Genomic DNA, 21714 nt, shown 5'->3' with positions numbered 1-21714 from the left:
GCATTAGAGAAACTGGGCTTTTGTGCAAGCTGGTCTAGTGGAAATTGCCCCTTCCCAGGTCAGGGGGATTGGAACTGGATGATCTTTAAAGTTCCTTTCAACACAAACCATTCTATGAGTCTATGATTCTACACTTCTACAAAAATTTCTTCTTCCCATGACCTTAGCCTGCACAGATCTATGCAGTCACAGACATAACATCAAAATCAGGAAAAAAGAGTGGAAAGCAAATTAATTTGGATTGGATTTGGTAGAGGTCAAAGCAATTGCTGACTTGAAGATGTCCGCTTCAAAAAGTCTGCCATTAAAAATAAGCCTGAAAAAAACCCCAGTCTGAATGATGACAGAGAACATCTTAAGTATGACAAAGTATAAATAAAATCTTCATGGAGGTATCTTAATCTGCAGAGGTCTTGAATCACTAATTCTGGGAGAACTCTAGATGCGCTAGAATTACAAATCCCCAAGAAAGTTAAGAGCCCTGGATATACAAAGAAAATGCATCAGACACCAAAAAAAGCATCCAAAAGAATTGTCTTCAGTGAAAACAAGTTAATCTCTATCCAGAAGAAGCTCAAATGTTGCTGTAGGCAATGGAAATTTGGTATTGAGCTTGCTGTCTAGATTTCCCTAATATCCAGAGAGAACCAGAGACACAGGGAGAGCATGGAGATTTTTCTGTTGCTCAGGTGAGTGTCACCCTTTCTGTGTCTCCAAGGTGAGCTGAAGCTGACAACAATCCAGAAGAACGTGAAGCAGAGCATAAAGGATGAATTCTCTCTCTTCTGCCTCGGGATTGGGTTTGATGTAGACTACGATTTCCTGCAGAGAATCGCAACTGACAACCGTGGCATGGCCCAGAGGATTTTTGGAAATCAGGAGACTTCTCTCCAAATGAAGGTGAGTTTCTGCCTCATTCCCTCTGAAACTCTCCTGTTCTGTTCACAGCTGTAACTCCACTAGCAAGAGGGTCTCAAAACCCACCATTTCCTCTGAGAATCCTGCAAGATATCAATCACATTTCAGCTTAAGTGGTCCTAGTTACAGTTTTAATAATATCTATAACACATACTTTACTTCCCTGAGTAGGAATAATATTCTATAAAACAGCCTTAAGTATACAAAAAGATTTTCTGAATTAAAATTAAGGCCTGGTGTTACTTTAGGCCATTTCCTCACTAACAAAAAGCCTAGATACAAATGCTAAATGATAATCCAGACCTAGCCAATGTAAGAAAAATTTCAACTCTAGCTCTGGCTCCAAATCTGTGAACAGGAATTGCTGCTGATCAAACTCTGACATCCTTATACTGTTACTATTCCCTGATTTCACCATCTGTACAGGAGTTAGGTGGGAAGTATCTGGGTGTCTTACACAGCAGCCCAGAGCTGACCAACTTGATAATGGATTGAGGCCACACTGTGCTCAAGACTTTTAGGTCTAGGAAGAGCACAGCCCATGGATTTCTGACCATCCTTTAACTTTCACAAGACTTGGACCAGATATTCTTGCTGTACCCCCTTACAAGTGTGCTAAGGTCCAAGTATGAAGAAGTCTGCATTCTATGAGATGAGGAAATTCCCCCTTGCTCATGAGGGCTCCAGGTTCTGTCACCCTCTGTCCTTTCAGTAAGAGTGGCACATGCGGGAGGGTCACTTCATGTACAACAAACTCACTTCTCTGTCTCCTTCCCTCTCAGAATTTCTACAACCAGGTCTCCACCCCGCTCCTGAAGAAGATTCAGTTCAACTACCCCCAGGAGTCAGTGTCAGATGTCACCCAGAGCAGCTTCCACAACTACTTTGGTGGCTCGGAGATAGTAGTGGCTGGGAAGGTTGACACGGAAAACCTGCAGCACTTAGAAAGCATCGTCACAGCAACTGCAGTAAGTGAAGGTGTCCCTGGGATACCTGCTCCAGGGATTTGGGCTGGTCCATTCCCTCCTGTGTACAGTCTCCCTGCTGAAGGTTAATGCCAGCAGAGTGTGGTGTCCGCTTGGGTTATGGGTGGGAACATGGGAAAACTCATGGGGAGATTTTTCCAATAGGGTTTCACAATAGCTTCGCGCACAGCCAGGAATAGTCACTCCCTGCACCCTGCAGCCTGCCAGATGAACTTCCCTCTAATCAATGTACTAATTTTGTCTCAATGGAGACAAAACCATCGGTTTTCCTTCATGCTTTGTGGAGATGCAGGAGTGATCCCCTAAGGTAACTCCTTTGATGTCTGAACTTCCTACTGTCAGGGAGTTCAAGCTGGTGGATCTATGGCATGTCAAGTCTTAGCACTGCCCTTGTTTGTGTGATGAGACTTTTCAGGGCTGCTCTTCCAGGTGGAGTGGGATGGGAATATTACATCCAGATCTTTCTTTCTGAGGAGGAATGGAATTATCTGCACTCTTAGAGGGCTTAGGAGTTATCATTTGCTAGTTGCTGGAAAAAAATCAAACATTTTCAATCTTCTTTCCTGCCAAAACACAGTGCAGTCCAAGGGTCTGTGGTAGAAAGTAGAATTTGGTTTTTGTTCTTCAGTGGATTTGGATGTGAAAAAGCCTGAGGGGAGCATTACAGAGCTCTGTCAAGAGCATCTTCTTTTGGCATGTGGCAGCACCTCTTGGGCTACTGTTAACAGCTCCTTGAGCTGCTTTAAGCCACTGTCACAGAAGTGTCTTTAACAGAAGACACTCCTGCTACATCTTCCCTCTCCGTGGCAGTCAGGCCAATGCTGCTGGGACTTTCTGATCTGGAAGTGCCTAACAGCAGAGCCAGAGTGGGTCCATAATCCCAAACAAGAGGTGAATTCAAAGCACCCTGTTCTCCTGGCTCCCCTCCCTTATCTTTCTCTCTCTCTGACTCCACAGGCAAATGCAGAGCTTGTCATGGAAACCCTGAGAGATGTTGAAGAGCTGGATGGATTCATGAAGAAGGACAAATACGCAGATCCTGACTTCACCAGGAAGCTGTGGGCCTATCTGACTGTCAACCAGATGATGGCAGAGAGGTGGGGAGAAATGTGCTCAAAGAGTCCTGGCTGTGGGGCTGAGAGAATGAAATGATGGAGATTTGCCCTATAGAGCCTGAGTGAGAGCCATGGAGCAGTTCAGGATTAATCCCTTCAGCCTTTCCTTCTTGCAACACCACTTGGCTCTGTGACCCCTCCATGGTGGAATTGCCATGGCAAGTGCCCTGTACAGCTGCTAATCAGGAGTTCTGCTTCTGTTTCTACACAGAAACGCAGCCCCCACTGCAGCTTTGAAGAGGAACATCACCAAATCCATCCTGCAGATGTCTCTGGACCATCACATCGTCACCCCCTTCACAGCCATGCTGATAGAGAACGCCGAAAAGGATGAGATAATGCTGGCAGACCAGCCCAAAGACCCCAGGAAGGGCTGCTGCCCAGGTCAGTGTCTCACTCTGACCGTACTGTGTCTCTCATCTTGTGTGAAAGCAGTCTCTGGTCTGAATTAGGGACACAAGAAAGAGGATGCTGACAGAGATTTGACCTGTGCAATCTTCTGTCCTGCTGCTGTCCCCCAACTCCTGTTTCCTCTTACTCCTCTTCAGAGCAGGGTCAGCAGACGTGAATGTCAGCCCAGCATATTAAAACAAACCAAGTTTCATGGATTGTTTAAGATCATGTTGCTTTATGAACTGAGTGGGAGAGAGAGGACAAGTTCTTTTCTCCTGTCTCCATCATGGCAAAGGCACAGAGAGCTCTAGTACAAATGAACATGATCACAGTTGTTGTATTAAATACTTGCACTTCTTTGCAGCCTTTATTCATGTGGGTCATCCCAGAGCACGCAGGAAGAGTCCTGCCTTTTCTCATGTACCTCAAACTCAGGACCAAAGTCAGCAAAGCTTTTACCATAAGCTGAATTTTTAAAATTCAGGTTTTTACTTGGCAAAACATTTCAGCCCTTACATTGGAGGCTTTGCAAAAGTGGGGACTGCCCTCATGCATGAGAGATAAAAAGCCAGGCTCCATATTTTCACCAATAAGTTATGGTGAGCTATCTACCCTGCCAAGTCATATTTTACTGGTGAAGACACTGGAGCGAATCCAACCTTATGTCATTACACAAACCTGTTGTAAATGGTGTTGCACCTGCTTTACATTAGTACAACAACATCAGGCTTTGATCTACTGCAGCAGTCTAAAAATTACACTATTAGATATGTCAGCACTTACAGAACCCTAACTGTGAGTGTCATCTAACAGGTACTCTGGGATTAACTCCAAATGCACCCAATAACAACAGAGGGATCCCAGGCTGGGCCAATGTCACAGATGTGCCAGTCAGCTTCATGCCTGAGCATAGGAGCCCACCTGTGTCCTCCCTGAGCATCAACAGAGGTAAAACCTACAGCATTTCTCTGCAAAGGAACACCAGACACATCAAGACTCCTTGCCCAATGACTCACTACCATCCCTAGAAGTGTTCCAGGCCTGGCTGGATGGGCATTTGAGCAACCTGGTCTAGTGGAAGGTGTCCCTGCCCCTGGCAGGGGGGTTGGATCAATATGGTCTTTAAGGTCCCTTCCAGCCTAAGCTTTTTCTTTATAAATTATGGAGCATTTTTGGCCTTGAATAGATGAACCTGCAAAAATATGCTGTAAGCTACAAGGACAAAACTATTTGGATCCTAATAGAATCTGAAGTATCTAAGTGACCCCATGAGCTGCTGTGTGCTTTCCTGAGGCTGGGGCTCTTTGCTGAGCTTAACTTCAGCTTCTCTGCAGTAGCAGAGTTACCTCCACTGTAAATGACAGATGAAAGCTCTTGTAGAGTTACTGCTGTAGTAAATGGCAGATAAATGTTCTGCGGTAGATAAAAATCTCTGAGTGCACTTGTGACTGATGGATCCTGTTAATTCTTGGGCCTCTGCCACAGTTCAGTGCCTATTTGAGCAAGCCAGCTGTGAGAATCACTGCCCATAAACACGGTGTTACTACAATAACTCTGTGTGCAATTAGTGTATTTATGTAGTGATCACACAAACAGCGCTCAAACTCCTTCTCAGCACAGGGAAATGTCAGCCACCACCAACCCAGCAGGAGCTGGGCAGAGTTTTGCACTGCAAGACAAGACTGGAAGCAGCTGCCTTCAGTGATGGGTGCAGGTGTTTTGTCTCATTTGAGGCAAATTTTAAAGAACATACGACTTTCAGAGGGGCCCAATCCTGCCAGGGTGTTAAATATACTGTGAGAACAAGTCCTGGATTGTATTCCTCAGTAGGATTAGTGGGCAGGATGTGTCTTTACCTGGCATCAGTTTGGTCCACTGCATTTGGCAGCTCCCCTCAAGCCAGGAATGTCACATCCTTCCCTTAAACCAGGGAACTGTATGAGGAGGTGGTGTCAGAGGGGCTTTTGTGAGGAGCATCTGAGAACTTTCTTAGCTACCTTAGGGTGGAAAGAGCCCTCATTCTACTATGAGGAGTCCCAAAAAGTGATTCAAAATCTTTTTGAAAAGACTTTGTGACCCTCCCCTCTAGTGCTGACCTGCCTCTCACACTTGGTTTTTTTTTTCTTTTTCAGTGGACAATGACCCACATTTCATCATACACCTGCCCAAGAGCCAAAGGAACGTCTGCTTCAATATCAACTCAGAGCCTGGGAAGATCCTGAACTTGATTTCTGATCCTGGCACTGGTAAGGGAGTAAAACTCGGTTTATTTTACAGCACAAATTTCTTCTCTCAGGTCTGAAAGGTGTTCAGAGGGAGGAGGGGAATTGCCTACAGGGGAGACTGTGTGCTGGCAGGAGTGTGGCCAGCAGGCTGAGGGAAGTAGTTATTTCCCTCCACATCTGGAGTATCATGTCCAGTTTGGGCTGGACTGAATTCAGTGGTAGCCATCAAGATGATTTTGGGGCTGGAACAGAGGACAGAGAGGGAGGGGCTGAAACATCTGGGTTTGGTCAAGCTTAAGAAAAGAAATGGTGGATCCATGGTGGATCTTGCTGCTGTTCTCAATCACATAATCAGAAGGTGAAGGTGAAACCTCACACATCTCCAAGGTGCACAGCTAAGGGATAAGAGCCTACAGAAACAAGGTGCAACAGGTGAAACTCAGAGTAGGAGAGAGCTGCTGGGAAAAATCCTTTCACTGTGAGGATGGCCAAACACTGGGAAAGGAGCCAAGATCATGGAATAACAGAGCAGTTGAGGTTGGCAAAGACCATAAAGATTATCAAGTCCAAATTTTAACCCAGCACTCCCAACCCCACCACAAAACCATGTCCCCAAGTGTCACATGCACAAGTTTTTTGAACATCTTCAGGGATGGTGACTCCAGCATTTCCCTGGGCAGCCTCTTCCAATGACCACCCTTTCAGTGAAGAAATTTTCTCTAATATCCAATCTAAACCTCCCATGGCACAACCTGAGGCCATTTCATCTTGTCCTATGCATCCCTTACACTACACCTGAAGGGGTTTTGCTCCTACTCCCAGCAAGATCTAACAGCAATTCCCACCAGATTATTGTGCTAAGGCATTGAACAGCAGCATCAGGAGGCAATTTAATAAATTATTCTCTTCTCTTGGCTGGAAAAATGAGAAAAACAGGGGGTCAGAAGGGTTCCTGTTTCTGTTGATGATGTCGTGCTCCCTGTTGAGATCAGAACTCCAAGCCTCCAGGCAGCGCTCCAAGACTGAGGCAATGTTTCCTTCACTGCTCTTCACAGGAGTTGTGGTCAATGGGCAGCTCGTCGGGGCCAAGAAAGCAAAGAATAAGAAACTTAACACATACTTTGGCAAAATTGGGTTTTATTTCAAAAAGAAAGGCCTGAAAGTAGAGATAACCACGGAAACGATAACACTGAAAGATGGTTCGTATGCCATCACACTGACCTGGGCTGACACAGGGCACATCATTCGGAAACAGTGAGTTGATAATTTTTTTGCCTGTTCCCGCCTAATGCTGTTTGAGATACTCTGAGGGTTCCTGCCATGCCGTGATTCACATCATCCAGGAGAGCTTCCCCTGCAGATTAACAGCTATCAGCCATGCTGGACACTACAGCACTGTTTAGGCAGCAGGACCACATCCAGAGTCTCCATTCACTGTAGAAAGATCTTAAATTTTTAGTGGAAATTTGGTTGCCTCAACATGGGGAGGAAGCATCTGTTTGTTAGGCACTGTCCTGCCAGACCTCTGGGTACCTCTCCCAAGGCTCAGGGGTTTTAATGGATCCTCTGACATATCTGCCATCCCCATGGGATTGTTCTGGATGTCCGAGAGCATCTCAAGGGGCTGAGAGCTTTTGTGAGGGCAGGTGAACTGACACTGCCCCTTGGTCCCTCTGTGCCAGGCTCCTCATATCTGTGAAGAAAGAAAGCAATGTTACCATCACTGTGGGGGAGGAGATGTCCTTCATGGTTTTGCTGCACCGCGTGTGGAAGAAACACCCGGTGAATGTTGATTTCCTGGGAATCTACATTCCTCCTGAAAACCAGTTCTCTCCTGCAGCCCATGGGCTGATAGGTAAGGGCTGGGGGCTGCACAGTTGGAATGGTGGGGCACTAGGAAGGGGTTTTGCTAGATCTTTGCATGAATTTTATAGACTCATAAACCTGTAAAATATCCTGAGTTGGAAGGGACCCACAACAAGTCCAGCTCCTGCACAGGACACTCCCAATAATCTCCCCATGTTCCTGGGAGCATTTTCCAAATGCTCCTTAACTCTGGTTTGGTGCTGTGACCATTTCCCTGGGGAGCCTGTTGCTGTGTCCAACCACTCCCTGGGTGAAGAACCTTTTCCTAAAATCCAGCCTAAACATCTCCTGGAATATCTTCATGCTGTTAATTTGTTGGTGACTATGTCCTGATGGAAAAGGTGTGGAAATAAGTGAAAAAGAGAATAGGGAAACTCCTGTAATGTCCTGGAAGCCCCAAGGACACTGTGGAACATCAGGGACCAGGAGATTATTCCTTATTCCAGATGGGGAGGGTGTTTTCAAAACAGACCTGACTAGACTTGGTGGCACAGAAACAGGGCTTTCACTGCCTGGCTAAACTGGTGCAGGTTGAAAATAAAAAGACCAAAACAAACCCCTCAAACCTTTCTGAGAAGATTTCTGCACAAACATCTGTAATTCAGCTCTTCCCTAAATGACAGCCCTTTCTGGCAGTGGTATAATACAAGAGCAAGGCCTCAGTTCATAGGGAAAATCAACCTCCTGAGTCCTGGACATGCAGGGCTCCTTTTGAGGAGCAGAGGTTGTTTTCCCAATTAGTGACAGACAGAGTGCCCCATGATCCATGCAGGATTGGTTTGCCTGCTGGAGCTACTCTGATTTTCCAAAAGTGCCTGGCAGCAGCTGACATGGAACTTCAAAGGTCAGGACACACAAACAGCTTTAAACCTCTCCCTGATCAGGTCAGTTTGCATCTGAACCAGAAGTGTCAATCCACCACCAAACACCTGGGCAAGCTCCAGAGAAACCACAAGCCATCATGGAAGTGAAGGGCAACAAGTTCACTGTTACCAGGTAGGAATCATGTGCTTCATTACTCTCTTTCTAAATCAGCTCTGTTCTTAGAGCTGCTCAGCATCTGATTTTGTCAGGTTCAAAACGTGACTGGAACCTCCACAGAAAGGCCCCTGAGGTCACAGAACTGTAAAATTAATTGTGTTTTGTGGTTATTTCTGCTTCCTGCTGGCGGAAGACACATCTCCCTGCTTTGGCAGAGCAGCACCAATATTGAGCAGGATGCCCAGTATCTCCTTGTCTTCTTGCCATGTTGTGACCCTGCTTTGGGTGTCCTCTCCCTGCAGGGGTGTGCAGAAGGACTACAGGACAGACCGTGTGCTGGGCACTGATGTGCTGTGCTGGTTTGTGCACAACAGCGGCAAAGGCTTCATAGACGGCCACTACAGAGACTACCTGGTCCCCCACCTCTACAGCTTCATGAAGAAACCCTGAATGTTCCAGTTTATTACAAAAAATTCCTATCTGCTCCTTCGTGCCCAAACGAGTCCTCTGAGCAGCAGTCAGCCTGTCACACCAGGGTGACTGGAGGCAACCCCAACCACTGTTTGCCTTGTTTTATCAGTGTTTCAAAGACATGTAAACTCCCTTTTCTGCTAAGAAATGAAATCTGTAATAAAGTGACACGCTGGGTTGGAGGAGGTGTCTTCCTCTTGCTGTGTCTGATTTAATGGGCTGTAAACTCCATTAAAAACTTCTACTGTTTTCTAATACCCATTTCATAGTAGAGGTGTAACAGCATTGTGGCTCCTGCTGTGCTTAACACACATGACCAGATTTAATATGTATTTCATACTTACACCTTTGTGTTTTCAGACTGCTGGGAAAATGTAAGTTCATACAATGTTGGACTGGGCAAAAAAAAAGGATGTTCATTGAACAAAGGAGATTTAACAGAAAAGGAACATGGGTCTGGAATGGGTATCATGAGCAGTCTCCAGTATTTAAAGATGGATTAACCAGTGGTGAGGAGGGTTCTTGAAATAAAATTGATGCTGCCATATTGCCAGGAAATTAAGTAGATGAGTCTCAGCCAGCCCAATTTTGGTGAAAATTTCATCATCAGAATGGACTTCATGCAGATACAAACCCAGGAAAGCAGGAAACATACAGACTATATAGAAATAACCATCAGTACTAAACGTTTCCTTTCCAGGGGGCTTAGCTCCCAAAAGATCACTTACTTTTCAGGAGCATTCAGCAATGAATGAGATCAGTGGTGAAACAAATATACCTGTGTGGGTACCAAAAGCTGGATTTAAAACTCTACTTTTTGAACACCTTATTAAAACCATTGGCCATATCCTTTTCAGCAGTCCTAGGAAAGGAACTCAAGCAGTCTCCTTGCCCTTCTCAACTTTGGTTTCCTTCACTAATGCACTAAAAGCTGATCAAGGATCTTTCCTGCAGCTGTGTCAGGAGTGACAGGATCAATGTGGTTTTGAAATGTCTCCTCAGAGTTACTATCCAAAGTGTCAGCAACTTCCTACAAATCATTTATTACTTCTTTGAACTCACCTATCAGTTCTGGCCTCCACAACATCCTGCAGCAGCCACTTCCCCAGTTCAACCAAGCAGTGAGTTACCATTCTCTGGTCTTCTCTGAACAACTTTTAACTTGTCTACTATATTCACTCTAATTTGTCAATCATAATTATTTTCAGTGATACAGAGAATTGTTCTGTTCTGTAATTTGCCCTCATTACCCTCCTACAAACCTCCTCTCCCTCAGTACCTGTTCTCTGAGAAAGGGCAGAGCTGTTTACACAGCCCAGGTTGCACAGAATTTACAGACAAGTGTGTTTTCTGCCCCCAGTTCTCATAACTCTCCACTCTTTACGTTTGAAAAGACAGCTGATGTCCTGTGTGAAGTTGTTCCAGGCTACCTCAGACAGCAGCTGTTTCATTAAATCTCTGCAGGCTTCCAGTTTTGTGCAGGTTTCCCCTGGAAATCACGAATCAACAAGACCTTTCAAGGCAAAGAAAGGGAAAAGGTTCAAGACACACAACCTTCAGGTGATAGGTTTTATTTTGCCCAGGACAACCTGCATATTTTTTTACCCAAATAATGTGGTTCACCAACCCAGCACTTCACTGTGCTCTTTGGATTTAAATCAACAGCTGCCTCACACGTTGGAAAGATTGGTAAGAAACACACCGGCCTAAGAAAGGTTTGTTTATTCCTGAAGCGCCTTAGAAATTAAACACTGTACAAAATGTGCCGCTTCTAAAAAAATAAAACAAGTAATGCTATATCATTTAGCATGAGTAACACTACTCATGTAGCAGAGCAACAATGGAAGAAAGGAAAAGCTTTGAAAAACCGGAAGAGCAACCCCCAGCTCATATCTGCACACACTTCAGCTGGCATCCCAAGACACTCCACAGGTGACATCCATGGAGCAGCTCAATATGGAGTCCATATGAAGATAAATTGCCTATCAGTATTATCAGGAGCCCTGACAAACCTGCTGGAAGAGCAATGACTTGCATTCTACTGCCACCAATGTGCTGATCAAAAACCAACTGGTGACTGCACTTAATAAACCAGACCATTCTTACAGCATTCAAAAATAATCCCTTTGCAGCACTGGTATCCTCCTGCTATTCCCTTAATCCCTTCCCTTGTTCCTGCAGCCAGAACTCCATTTTGGCTGCGGATTGAGGAGTGTGTTGTTGAAACTCCACTGGCTCCCAACACACACTGCCTACCTGCAGGTAGTTCTCTCTTCAGGACTTGCCCACATACTTCAGTTTGCAGCTCTCTGCTACATTTTACAAAATGAAATTGAAGCAAACATTGTAACTTTGATATAAAATCAGATGAAAAATTTCCACTGACAATATTTCCATAAACATTTTATGTAACAAATCGATATCTATCTTTAAATAAATCAAGTTTGCTGTTGTTAATGTCCATATACATTATAAATACATACATATACAATTAAAACCCTGACATGGTAGAGTCTTGTGTCTGCCTGAAAGATGTCAGAAAGAAGGTTTTGAGAATCAAAATCTTCTCTGATCCATGATTTAGCACCTCAGGCGAGTTTGGAAACATCTTCATACTGGATATCTTCGACTCTGCGCCCTTTTAAAGGTCCCTCGAAAATAACAGAGAAAAAAACTACGATCACAACATAAAATTGTTTGTTTCTTCAATTACCAACAGGGAGTTTATTAGTAGGAGAGATAAAGAGGATCTATTCACGGCACAATGTTTCCTGTTTCATTATTTACAACCTGATCAGAGAATGTGACAGGGCCTCAACACTGTCTCAGAAATCCTTTCACTTTCAGGATACTTTTAGCACCAAAGTTCCTCCTGTCATCAGGGCATCTGCAGAGTCTCTTCCCAAATTCTCCAGAATCCAGTCTGGGCTGGGTTTCTGTAGCCCTTCTTTGAATGGGATCTAAGAGGGTCTCCCTCTTGCAAGCTGTGTTTAAGAAGTTTGACTTTGAGCCAATATCCTCTGTGCTTTATCAATGAGTTTCAAGATCGGTTTTGCAGAGGAGAACAAGGAAAGAGCCACATAGACATGGTGGCATGGACTGATTGTTAACCATAACTGTTAACCATAAACAAGACAACAAATAAGCACATAAAGCCCCACATTCAGTCTGGAAAAGGCAGGAGAAGATTCATATCCTTGCAGATTTTGTATTTTTTACCTTCCCACAAAACAGCACCGCAACAGCCATGTTCAAAATAAAACACACGAAATATTTTCCAAGTCTCTTTCAAGTTCAAAACTTGCTTAATTCAGCACCCTGGCATCTTTTTGAAGGCAAACAGTGGAGAAATAGTCTGTGATGGGGAATATGTGTTTCCTACTGCTTGGGAATAGGTGGGGGCTGTCCACAGAATTTTGCATTCCACAAATCCACAAAAAGGATTAAGGATAACATGGTTCTTTGTGAAAGCTCTCCATGTGCAGATGGAAAGCTCTCTGCAAACAAGACCTTGCAGTGTTTGATACTTACAGAGTCGATGGTTATTGTCACTGAGAACCTCTTCTCATTGATGGATTCCAAGATGCCTTCATTTCCCCTGTACCCACCGTTTAACACCACCACTTTCTTGCCTGAAATAAAAATAGGAAAAGAGTTACACAACAGGGTTCCAAACTTCTGCTAAAAAGTTTGTCCTATCATCTTTCCTATAAACCCCCTTTAAGTATTTGAAGGTGCTCTAAGGTCTTCAGAGCACCTTCCCCTTTCCAGGCTGAACAACCCCAACTCTCTCAGCCTGTCTTCTCAGGAGAGGTTATGGTACCCTCAAATGGATGAATTATAGTTTACAAGAACTGAAATGTAAGTTTTGCAGTGGCAGAAGCTGAAAACAGAAGAAAAGAGCTGTACCTGGTGCTGGTATTACAGTTTCTAGATGTGTCTGATCAAGCTTCAGTTTGTCCCCAGAGTCAATCACCTTCACAACTGCTGTGTATTTGTCAATCACTTCCTGTTGTGAAAGGCAGAGGCTGATCAGAAAAACTAAACATTTTTCTCTAAATTTGCATTTCAAAGTTAACAAACTTTGGCATTGTGACTCTGCAATTTTACATTTTCAAAAGCAGCAAAAAGGCAAGGGGTCCAGCCTGGAGATTCTGTGTGCAAATGAGATCCTGCAGCTTAAATATCAGAGCAGAATTGACTAGCCTCAGATTAAAATCCAACCGCACTCTTCTTGGTCCCATCCCATGGACACAGTGACTGTTCTCCAAGATGGATGTGTAAATAGGGACAAACTACACAGGACAAAAGCATGCTTAAGAAAGGATCACTGAAAAAATGACATTAAACCAATTCAGAGGTTCACTCCCTGCCCAGAATAGGTCCCAATATAGGTGAGGTGACATTTCAGCCCCCAACAGTGTTGCCTTAAGGCAGAACAACCTGCACAATGAAACAAATCTTTGTAAGTCACCTCATTCCAGAAAAGCCAAACCAATGCCACATGTCCCCCATGGCCCACCTTACCTTAACAACTGCCTTCTTCTTGTGGTACTTCTCTCCAAGCTTTTTGGTTACAATTTTTACAATGATTTCCTGGGAGATTTGAAAGGAGAGAAAAACTAAAATAAAGGCCCAAAATGTGCGAACAACTCTATAATCTAAATTAATAGTACAGCACTATTAGTGCTGAATAGTGCAGGAAGCAACAATAGTAAAGATGTGGCTTTCAGGAATTTGTGTATATTGTCAAATTATTGGCTCAAAGTAGCATCTCTCAAGACTTTCTGGGGTTTCTTTGACAAATACAGTTACACTTGAATTCACGATCTAATGTGACAGCCCTCAACGAGTCAAGAGCAGGAAAAGGAAAATAAATGTGGATTTAGTTTGGAATCTGCTTTTGGATCTTTACACCAATCAACAGTGGCTTTAGAAAGGCAGGATTTGCTATATTTGGTATAATAGTAATAGTAATAACAATAATTACTTTCAAGTCACTTACAGGCTGTAACCAGTAGTCTCTTCGAGATGTTCTTTTCTTCTCCTCTTCAAGCTACAGAACAACAAATAATCACCATTTACTTCCTCCTTCCACTGAAGCTTTCCCAAGCCTTTGAAAAGCTGAACCAATTCTCCAGCCCCATGTCATATGGGGAACAAAAAAATCCCAAAACCCTAAACAAGGGTAAGTCAGTATGGTCTTGCCTCATAAAAATCAATTTGATGAATCCAGGAACTCATGATAAAATGATGGTGATTTGCATTTTTTTTGGCAAGTGTTTCTAGGTATTTTCTTCTCTTGCAAAATCTGTATTCCTTTACTTCCAACACCTCAGTCATCTGGGGAATAGGCAGAGTTGAGCAGCCAGTTTTATGAGGAAATGAAACCAATTTTATGGGGAAATGAAATTATTTTGCCTGGTAAGATGTGAAAGTTGGAATTCTGTATGAACCGAAGGTCTGAGGTCACTTCAAAGGCACGCCCTGGTGAAGTGGACATTGTCACAGGTACAGGGGCACACAGAAACAGATCCTGCCTGATTATTACCTCCATGATCTCATCCAATGCAGATTTCTTCTTCTTCTCTTTGGGCTGACCAGAGCTATGAGCTGCTTCTTTTCTTTTAACTGCTCCCTCCACCATCTTCAGTGCATTCTGTCCAAGGACACTGCTGGAAGAGTAAGGTGGTATTTTCACAGCAGATCTTACATTTTTTTCCTGTACCAAGACGTATTTGATGAACTGGCTGTGCAAAAAGGCCTGTTGCTCTGCTTAATTTCAGTTGTCCCAGTCCCCTTCCAGACCCTGCACACCTCCTCCTCTAGAACTGATCTTCTTGGGGTGCAAACTCCATGTCCACTGAGGGTCACTGCTGGCAGTCCAGCAGAATGGACACAACCTAACAACCAGTTCACCACTGCACAAGCAAAGAGTTGATCAAGGACTTGAGTTCAATGAAGAAGAGAAAGGCTGGTCTGCAAATAACATTTTCAAATTTGAAAGGACAAATTTTAGAGAAGCCATCCGGACAGGAACTCCCAGACATGGCAGATATCTAGAATTCTTTCCAGACAGAGATATTGAGCCTATCTGGCAATGGGAGGAAACACCTGGGAATCTGTAGAAAAGAGCTCCACACCCAGCAAACAAATGCCACCTTCACAACCCATAACCAAAATGGGCAAATAGCCTAAAAATTGCGAAAGAAAAGAGAAATCAGCACAAAAAGTTGCAACTCAGGGATGAGGGAACATCTAGGTAAAGTGAGAACTGCCCATGGGCAGCTTCAGTTCAGCCATTTTTGTAACAGACATTTGAACACAATAAAAAAATGTAGGTATTGTTTCAACCCAAAAGATGAAGGCAGCTGCTCTGAGGTGAACACTGATGCAATTATTATATGGCCTTAGGACAAATTGCATGTTCTGTCTGGGGTGAGGATGTTGGATACACTCCCACAGGGAAGATACCCCGTGGGAATGAAGATACAGAAATTGCAATAGAAGCAACTGTGAGAGAAAAACTGTATTTCAGAGGAAGTCTGAATAATCACAGCAGAGTTTTAGAAGAATTAGCACATTAATTCACATATCAAAGAGCAAGTACTTAAAATAACATCTCATAAAAGGTAACATACAATTAAAACATAACAACTGCAGTGCCTATATTTAAGAAGATGAACATATCTAGCTGTGAAGTTACTACACTACCATTTCAAAGTTTACAGATAAGTATTTCTCATATGCTATGAAGGAATTAGACTACTTGATATATAATTTCACATTTGGCCAAATTTTAGCAAGGACCTGAAGTATTCCTCACTAAAACTATTCAAGTGAGAGTCTGAATTAAGTTTCAGATTCATCTTAAGCACAACTTGATGCTTAGAGATAACTGACAAGTTTTCCTCAAAGCCTGAAATTCATATCTATTATTGCAAAGAACTGCTTTACTGTCTCATTTTCTGCCTGGCATATATCCCATCAGATATCTTGTCTAAGAGCTGAGTGTGATGAGGGGAAAGATTTCTTTTTACCTGCAATACATTTAATTACAATATTGCCTCACATGAGAAGATGTACTGCTCATCAAACAGCTAAACAGACTGCTGTAAGTCAGTATGATTTGCATTATTGATCCCTTTTGTCCTGCATTGCTTATGGTTACACAGTGACAATTAAATTCCAGAGCTCTAGGAAGATTTATTTCAGGTAGGTTTAGCTGCTTTAACGATGACCAGAGAAAGTATTGTCTCCAATTAGACAAGGCAATCAAACCTTTTAGGAACCAAAATTAACAAGTCACAAATATCCATTCACAGAAGGCAGCTGGGACTAGATGGCATCACTTCAAATGCTTTGGCTGGATCCCTTTCCCGCCCTCCATGGAGGAACCTGTAACTTTATGGGCATCTGCCATGAAGCACAGTGAGTTCAAGAAGGCTCCTCACAGCTCCCATTTAAGATATACCCACTAATCCATTTTAAACACAAAATGAACCATGAAGTCACCTAGTAGCCCCTTCTGAATAACAGGAGAGGATGAGAGATTAGACTCCAAATATTTCAGAACAAAACATATCTTCCTGCCCATACAAATATCATTGTCATGGAAGTGCTCTGTAACAGTAAGGGGTTGGCCTTAAATTCTTTTCTCACCTTGTTTTAGAAGATGCTGCGACTGAAGTACTTGCTCCTTTGTTTAAATTAAATGTAACTAAAAAATAAAGACACATTACTCTATTTCTATCTTTAAAAATAACTGCACTGAAAGATGTTAACAATTTTTAAAATCTGCAAATACAAAAAATAATAAATTTGAAAATATTTACTATTCTATATTTTGGTGTAGCTTTTAAAATAAATTAAACTTTGTAATACAGAATACTCTGCATTTCCATATTCCAGGGCTCTTTATAACTGATCTCAAGGCACTTTATGAAGTACCAAGCAGGTTTCAATGCTTACTTCATTTGAATCACAAAATCAGCTCCAGTAGGTTCTAAAAGATTACATCCATCAAAATCTGGTTACCTTTTTCTTCCTCGTTTTCTCTGTTCAGTTCAGTATAGACTGGCATTTCCTGCCAAAAAAAACAAAGCACATTTAAAGAATAAAACAGAAAACTGAGTTAAGAGATCATTTCTTGGTGATCATTGATTAGCTCAGTCTTACAGATTACTGTGAGATTATTACCAGTAACTGCAACATTCAACCTGCCTTGATTCGTAAAAGATTAAAATTGAAAACATCATTGCATTATAGGCTCCTGTGCAAAATTCTCCAACTAAGACTCTGTAGAGAGATGCTGCTTAAACTTGCTCAGTTCCAGCATAAAAGGCAAGTTACCTTGCTGCAGCAGTTTTCTCTACCTGAACCAGCATGATCAGACTGGTTTCTGGACAGACTGATAACTCAAAGAAGGAAATTCTGGTGTCTTTCCAATTTTTTAGCACCGAAGGCTGAGACCATTTAAATTTCAATTAGTTTTAAATTAAGAAGCAGGTAATTGTTTACAACAGCATTTAAATGTACATATCAATACCCAGGATCAAATGGGAGATTCCAGCCCCAGGCAACAACATGTGTGGGGGTCACGGAATGATGCCAAATAAACAGATTCCAAATAACCACGCCAGCACCACCAAAATAGAACTTTTCACTATTATTTGATTATGCCAGATCCCCCTGATTATTTATCTCAGCCTCCTCAGTTTACAAGGTACATGTTATCTGCAGCCCGAGAAGTTGTGAAATACCATAAATGAAGACACGTGATGCTGGTTACTGGATTGTTTACTCTCCCTTCCTAAATTCAAGAGTGATTTTTAAACCACTAATAACTTGAAGAGCAGTAATTATAACTTCCTTAGTACTAATGCAAGCTGGGTACAACGTAACTCCCAAGTCAGGAAGCAAAGGAAATACCAGTGCAAGAATTTCAGCAGCATCAGACTCCTCATTGAATTAACCACGAGGAGTTTTGAGCTGAAGGTTCACACACAATGCAATTTTCCTCACCAGTTCTTTCCCCTCCAAACCTCTTCTAACTTGTTGTTCAATAAATTTAGCAGTTTTTTCTTCATCATCAAGGTCCTGTTTCTTCTTCCTCTCTTGTTCTTGCTGCCTGCGAATGGTCTCTGGGTCCCTGTCGATGTACTGAATGTACCAGCCTTTTGGAGTCTCATCAACCTTGCAAAGACCTAACAAGTCAAGGCAAGACAAAGTAAGATTAATACTAACAATATCAAGATCAGTTTTAGTCCATGTTCACTGTAGCAATGCAGATACTTTACCAGAGACAACACAACCCTCACTGGGCTGCTAAAACTGACTTTGAATTATCTGTACTGTGTGTTTCTGCCCTCAGCTAGCCAGATCTATTTAGACATAGGCCAGTGTATATCACAAAGTGCATGAAGTGTTTTACAATACTTTCCTTATTGAAGAAAATGTTTCCTTCCCGCTGTATTAACAAGGAAGAAGACAAAAATATAACATGTATAAATGATACACACTCAAAGCATCATACTAAAGGAAATATTCCAGTGCTGTGCTATTGTTACTGACTCTGCCTAGAGTGACTTTCCAAACACTCTGTGACTGGTGGATGTATCCTGCAGAACATGGGCAGCCAGAGCCAAAGTAAACTTTCTGTCACACCACACTGCCATTTAATCTCTCTTCCTCCCACTGAACACAGAACTGCAGATCTCTAGCTTTAACCCTTCCACTAGGCCAGGAATGAAAATGACTGCCTGCTTCTTGTCACTTCAAATGTGGATATATTCTGTAGTCTTAAGGGATGTCCTAGTTTTTAACTTTTAAATGACAACTGTTGGAAGTTGATTTAGAATTTAGCAATGCATCCAGTAAATACAGACCAGCAGATGAAACAAGGAAAGGCTCACAACTGATGTACTTATCCCAGACTTCTGACATTTTTCATAAGCAAACTCCTAATGGTTAGCACAGAAATATGTTTGGAAATCTTTTCACGTATATGCAGGAGGGGAGAGGAAGAAAGAGAAAGAACTAACACAACTATCTACTGATCAATTGTCAGGAATTCAATTACCCAATAATTTTAAGATTTCCCAGTCCTGAGCAGGCACACTCACCTTCCCTCCCCAGCCATTTTGTAAAATCAGTCAGTGTCTCCCATTGTGTGGCATTCATGTGGATGTGCTCTCGATGGCTGATGTATTCATTGTACACTATATTATTGTGGACTCTCTTTGTTCCTAAAATACAGAAGAATTATTATTATTATTACTACTACTATTATTATTATTATGTGTCTTGCACTGAACCAACAAAATACACTAAAAAAAAACAGCAAATAAACAAACAGACAGCAAAATATTTACCAAATCGCCTCCTGAGCAATTCTAGGAAATCATTTCGGAATTCCCTTAGGGAAAAAAAAAAAATTTTTAGTAAAACTTTAACAACTAGGAAGCAATTCTCTGTTGTCATTAACAATTAAACATCTGCAGTATAAACCTGATTATTCTTTTGAGCTGAGCATGATGATACTCAGACACGTTTCCCTTTTTCAGGGCAGGATTAAATGCAGAATGAAACACAATACGATACATGCACACACCTTGAATCTCCAAAAGAGTAAGAGCCTCTCAAAGGGATAGAATGGAGCAAAGGAATCTCAACACTTCCCACTAATTGCTGGTGTTTCGTTACCAGGTGTCTTCCCAGGCTGACTGACACAGAGCACAGGGCAGGACAGAGGGCAGAGGGGGTGGATGGAGCAGATGGATCACTCATCTCACTGCTAATTCCAGGGCTGGAGCATAAAGCCTCACTTCAGACTCATGCTGAGGACAGCTCCAATCATCCCAGCTGTCATGTAGGTCAGCTGGACAAAGCTGAGAGAAGCTGGGGGATGTCAGTCCCTCCCCTGACTCGTTCTCTCTCTGTCACAGCTCTTTGAGCTCGTGTGTGTGTGGCAGTCACTCAGCTGGGGCAAAAAGGTGATGTATTTGTAACACAGAGCAACTTTAAACAGGATTAAGACACAAGATAAAACTGTCAAATTTGACTAAAATCACAGAAAACTTACTCAGAGAAGTAATCCATGAATTGCTGAGGATTTTCAGAAGCCAGCAGCAACTGCCTCTGGTGGGACTCAGACATGCAGTGACACTTGAAGCCATTCTATAAAGCAAAAATAAATACTTTGTCTCAATTTGCAACACTCACAGCTGAAGAGAGTATTAAAAATAACGGTTTATGAGTGAAATTTCTTGGAGGCTTCACAGAAAACACCTTAACTCAGCCTCAGCCTGGTATGGGGTGGTTGCTCCCGACCAGGCAAGCCAAAATCAAAACTCCTCCAAGGCCTAGAATCTCCAGACAATACAAGCAGGGTTATGAAGGACATTCCACCAGGCCTCTTCATTCCCTGTGGAATGACATCAGACATTTGGCTACATCCCTTATCTTTTTTCTTAATATATTGGTCATTCAGCACAGTATGACTAAATCTAGAGTAAATTTAATTCCATGGGAGACCTCTCCACTGCTTACAAAAAGATGTAGTTGTAAATCAGTGACATTTTTTTGCTTGTAGTCACTGGGAAGAGAATAGGATTTGCCATTCTTGGACAAAAGGGAGAGGGGCACAGCTGAAGAATGATAAGAATAAACATCCACAGGATGCTCTCCTTCCCTAAGGCACATCAAAGAGGCTATTCATGGAGAATGGAAAACTAAAATAACATCCTCAAAGATGGATCAGGGCCAACACACTTTCTCCAAAGTGGATGAGGATTTCTCCCATGGGGGACTGGAAATCCCAGTTGGATCACGCCACTCACAGCAACTGGGAACTCTCCATGTCCCACCAACCTGCCCCTAAGGGGACCATGATCCATACGAGAGGGACTGCAAACTGCCCCTAAACAACATCAGGGCTCCCCTAAAGAGCATCGGGGTTCTCCCCACTCCTGGAAGGGGAGGCCAGGGTGCTTCCTAGAAGGATCACACCCCACAGATGGGATCAGAGCCCCCACAAGGCGACTGGTGATGTTCCCAAAGAGAACCTGAGCCAGCCCTGAACCCCCCACAAGGCGACTGGGGAACCACGCAAAGGATATCAGACCCCATATTCCCTGAGGGAACTGCAGCCCCCACAGGAGGATCAGGAACTCCTACAATAGCGATCGCAGCCCCCAGAGCTGGGGACACTTACAAGGGAGATTGACAGGACAAGGGACAATGGCTTTAAAACGACAGAGGGTAGGGTTAGATTAGATATTGGGAAGCAATTCTTCCCCGTGAGGGTGGTGAGCCCCAGGCACAGGTTGCCCAGAGAAGCTGTGGCCGCCCCTGGATCCCTGGAAGTGTCCAAGGCCAGGTTGCATGGGGCTTGGGGCAGCCTGGGACAGTGGAAGGGGTCCCTGCCCGTGGCAGGGCGTTGGAAGTGGATGATCTATAAGGTCCTCCCAACTCAAACCATCCTGTGATTCCATGAGATCGGAGCTGCCACAAGAGCTGACCCCAACCAAGGGGACCTGACCCCAGGAAAACCGCCCCCCTCGGCTGGACTGGGGGTCCTCAGACGGAGATCGGAGCCGCCCGAAACACCGGGGACCCCCACACCGAGCACCCCCAGTTACCTCATCGCGGCACTGCTTCTGGCACATCTGGCAGTACCAGCGCAGCTTCTGCAACCCCTTGGACTTGATGCGGTTGGCGATCGCCTTGGGGCTGAGGAAATCCGACTTCCCCATGACG

The 21714-nt window shown here is 43.3% G+C and overlaps 2 protein-coding genes across 3 annotated transcripts in view; one reads left to right on the top strand and one right to left on the bottom strand.

Moving 5' to 3' along the window:
- Positions 1 to 9140, top strand: part of ITIH2 (inter-alpha-trypsin inhibitor heavy chain 2) — a 23825-nt gene extending 14685 nt beyond the window's left edge. The window contains exons 12-21 of the mRNA XM_008638390.2: positions 719 to 900; positions 1701 to 1886; positions 2862 to 3001; positions 3231 to 3403; positions 4226 to 4360; positions 5545 to 5658; positions 6693 to 6891; positions 7320 to 7492; positions 8388 to 8499; positions 8787 to 9140. Coding sequence (XP_008636612.1) covers positions 719 to 900; positions 1701 to 1886; positions 2862 to 3001; positions 3231 to 3403; positions 4226 to 4360; positions 5545 to 5658; positions 6693 to 6891; positions 7320 to 7492; positions 8388 to 8499; positions 8787 to 8934 — 1562 coding nt within the window. The 3' untranslated portion in view covers positions 8935 to 9140. The remainder of the gene's footprint in view (positions 1 to 718; positions 901 to 1700; positions 1887 to 2861; positions 3002 to 3230; positions 3404 to 4225; positions 4361 to 5544; positions 5659 to 6692; positions 6892 to 7319; positions 7493 to 8387; positions 8500 to 8786) is intronic.
- Positions 9141 to 10510: 1370 nt separating this feature from the next.
- On the bottom strand, positions 10511 to 21710 carry KIN (Kin17 DNA and RNA binding protein). Of its 2 annotated transcripts, none has more exons than XM_008638388.2 (13): positions 21597 to 21710; positions 20039 to 20133; positions 19329 to 19372; positions 19080 to 19202; positions 17980 to 18161; positions 16993 to 17041; positions 16618 to 16675; positions 14507 to 14630; positions 13961 to 14011; positions 13483 to 13551; positions 12865 to 12964; positions 12487 to 12587; positions 10511 to 11606 (listed from the first exon to the last, which is right to left on the bottom strand). In XM_008638388.2, exons 1-13 carry the CDS (start codon positions 21708 to 21710, stop codon positions 11544 to 11546), a joined length of 1173 nt encoding a protein of 390 aa, XP_008636610.1. In that variant the 3' UTR covers positions 10511 to 11543. The 2 variants fall into 2 exon arrangements, with proteins under 2 accessions (XP_008636610.1, XP_017595888.1); XM_017740399.1 differs by having other exon boundaries at positions 14507 to 14627.
- Positions 21711 to 21714: the final 4 nt, after the last annotated feature.

Source organism: Corvus brachyrhynchos, unplaced genomic scaffold (genome assembly GCF_000691975.1).
Source record: "Corvus brachyrhynchos isolate BGI_N302 unplaced genomic scaffold, ASM69197v1 scaffold307, whole genome shotgun sequence".
NCBI classification, from domain to species: Eukaryota; Metazoa; Chordata; class Aves; order Passeriformes; family Corvidae; genus Corvus; species Corvus brachyrhynchos.
This window is presented reverse-complemented; position numbering and strand designations above follow the sequence as displayed.

What these genes read in the sequence shown, in the direction of transcription:
- KIN (XM_008638388.2), bottom strand. Translation starts at nt 21,710, where the DNA reads ATGGGGAAGTCGGATTTCCTCAGCCCCAAGGCGATCGCCAACCGCATC. An exon ending in CATTGGATGAGATCATGGAG is followed by an intron (nt 14,012 to 14,506) that starts GTAATAATCAGG and finishes GTTGTTCTGTAG; the next exon opens with CTTGAAGAGGAGAAGAAAAG. An exon ending in AGAAGAAGGCAGTTGTTAAG is followed by an intron (nt 12,965 to 13,482) that starts GTAAGGTGGGCC and finishes CTTTCACAACAG; the next exon opens with GAAGTGATTGACAAATACAC.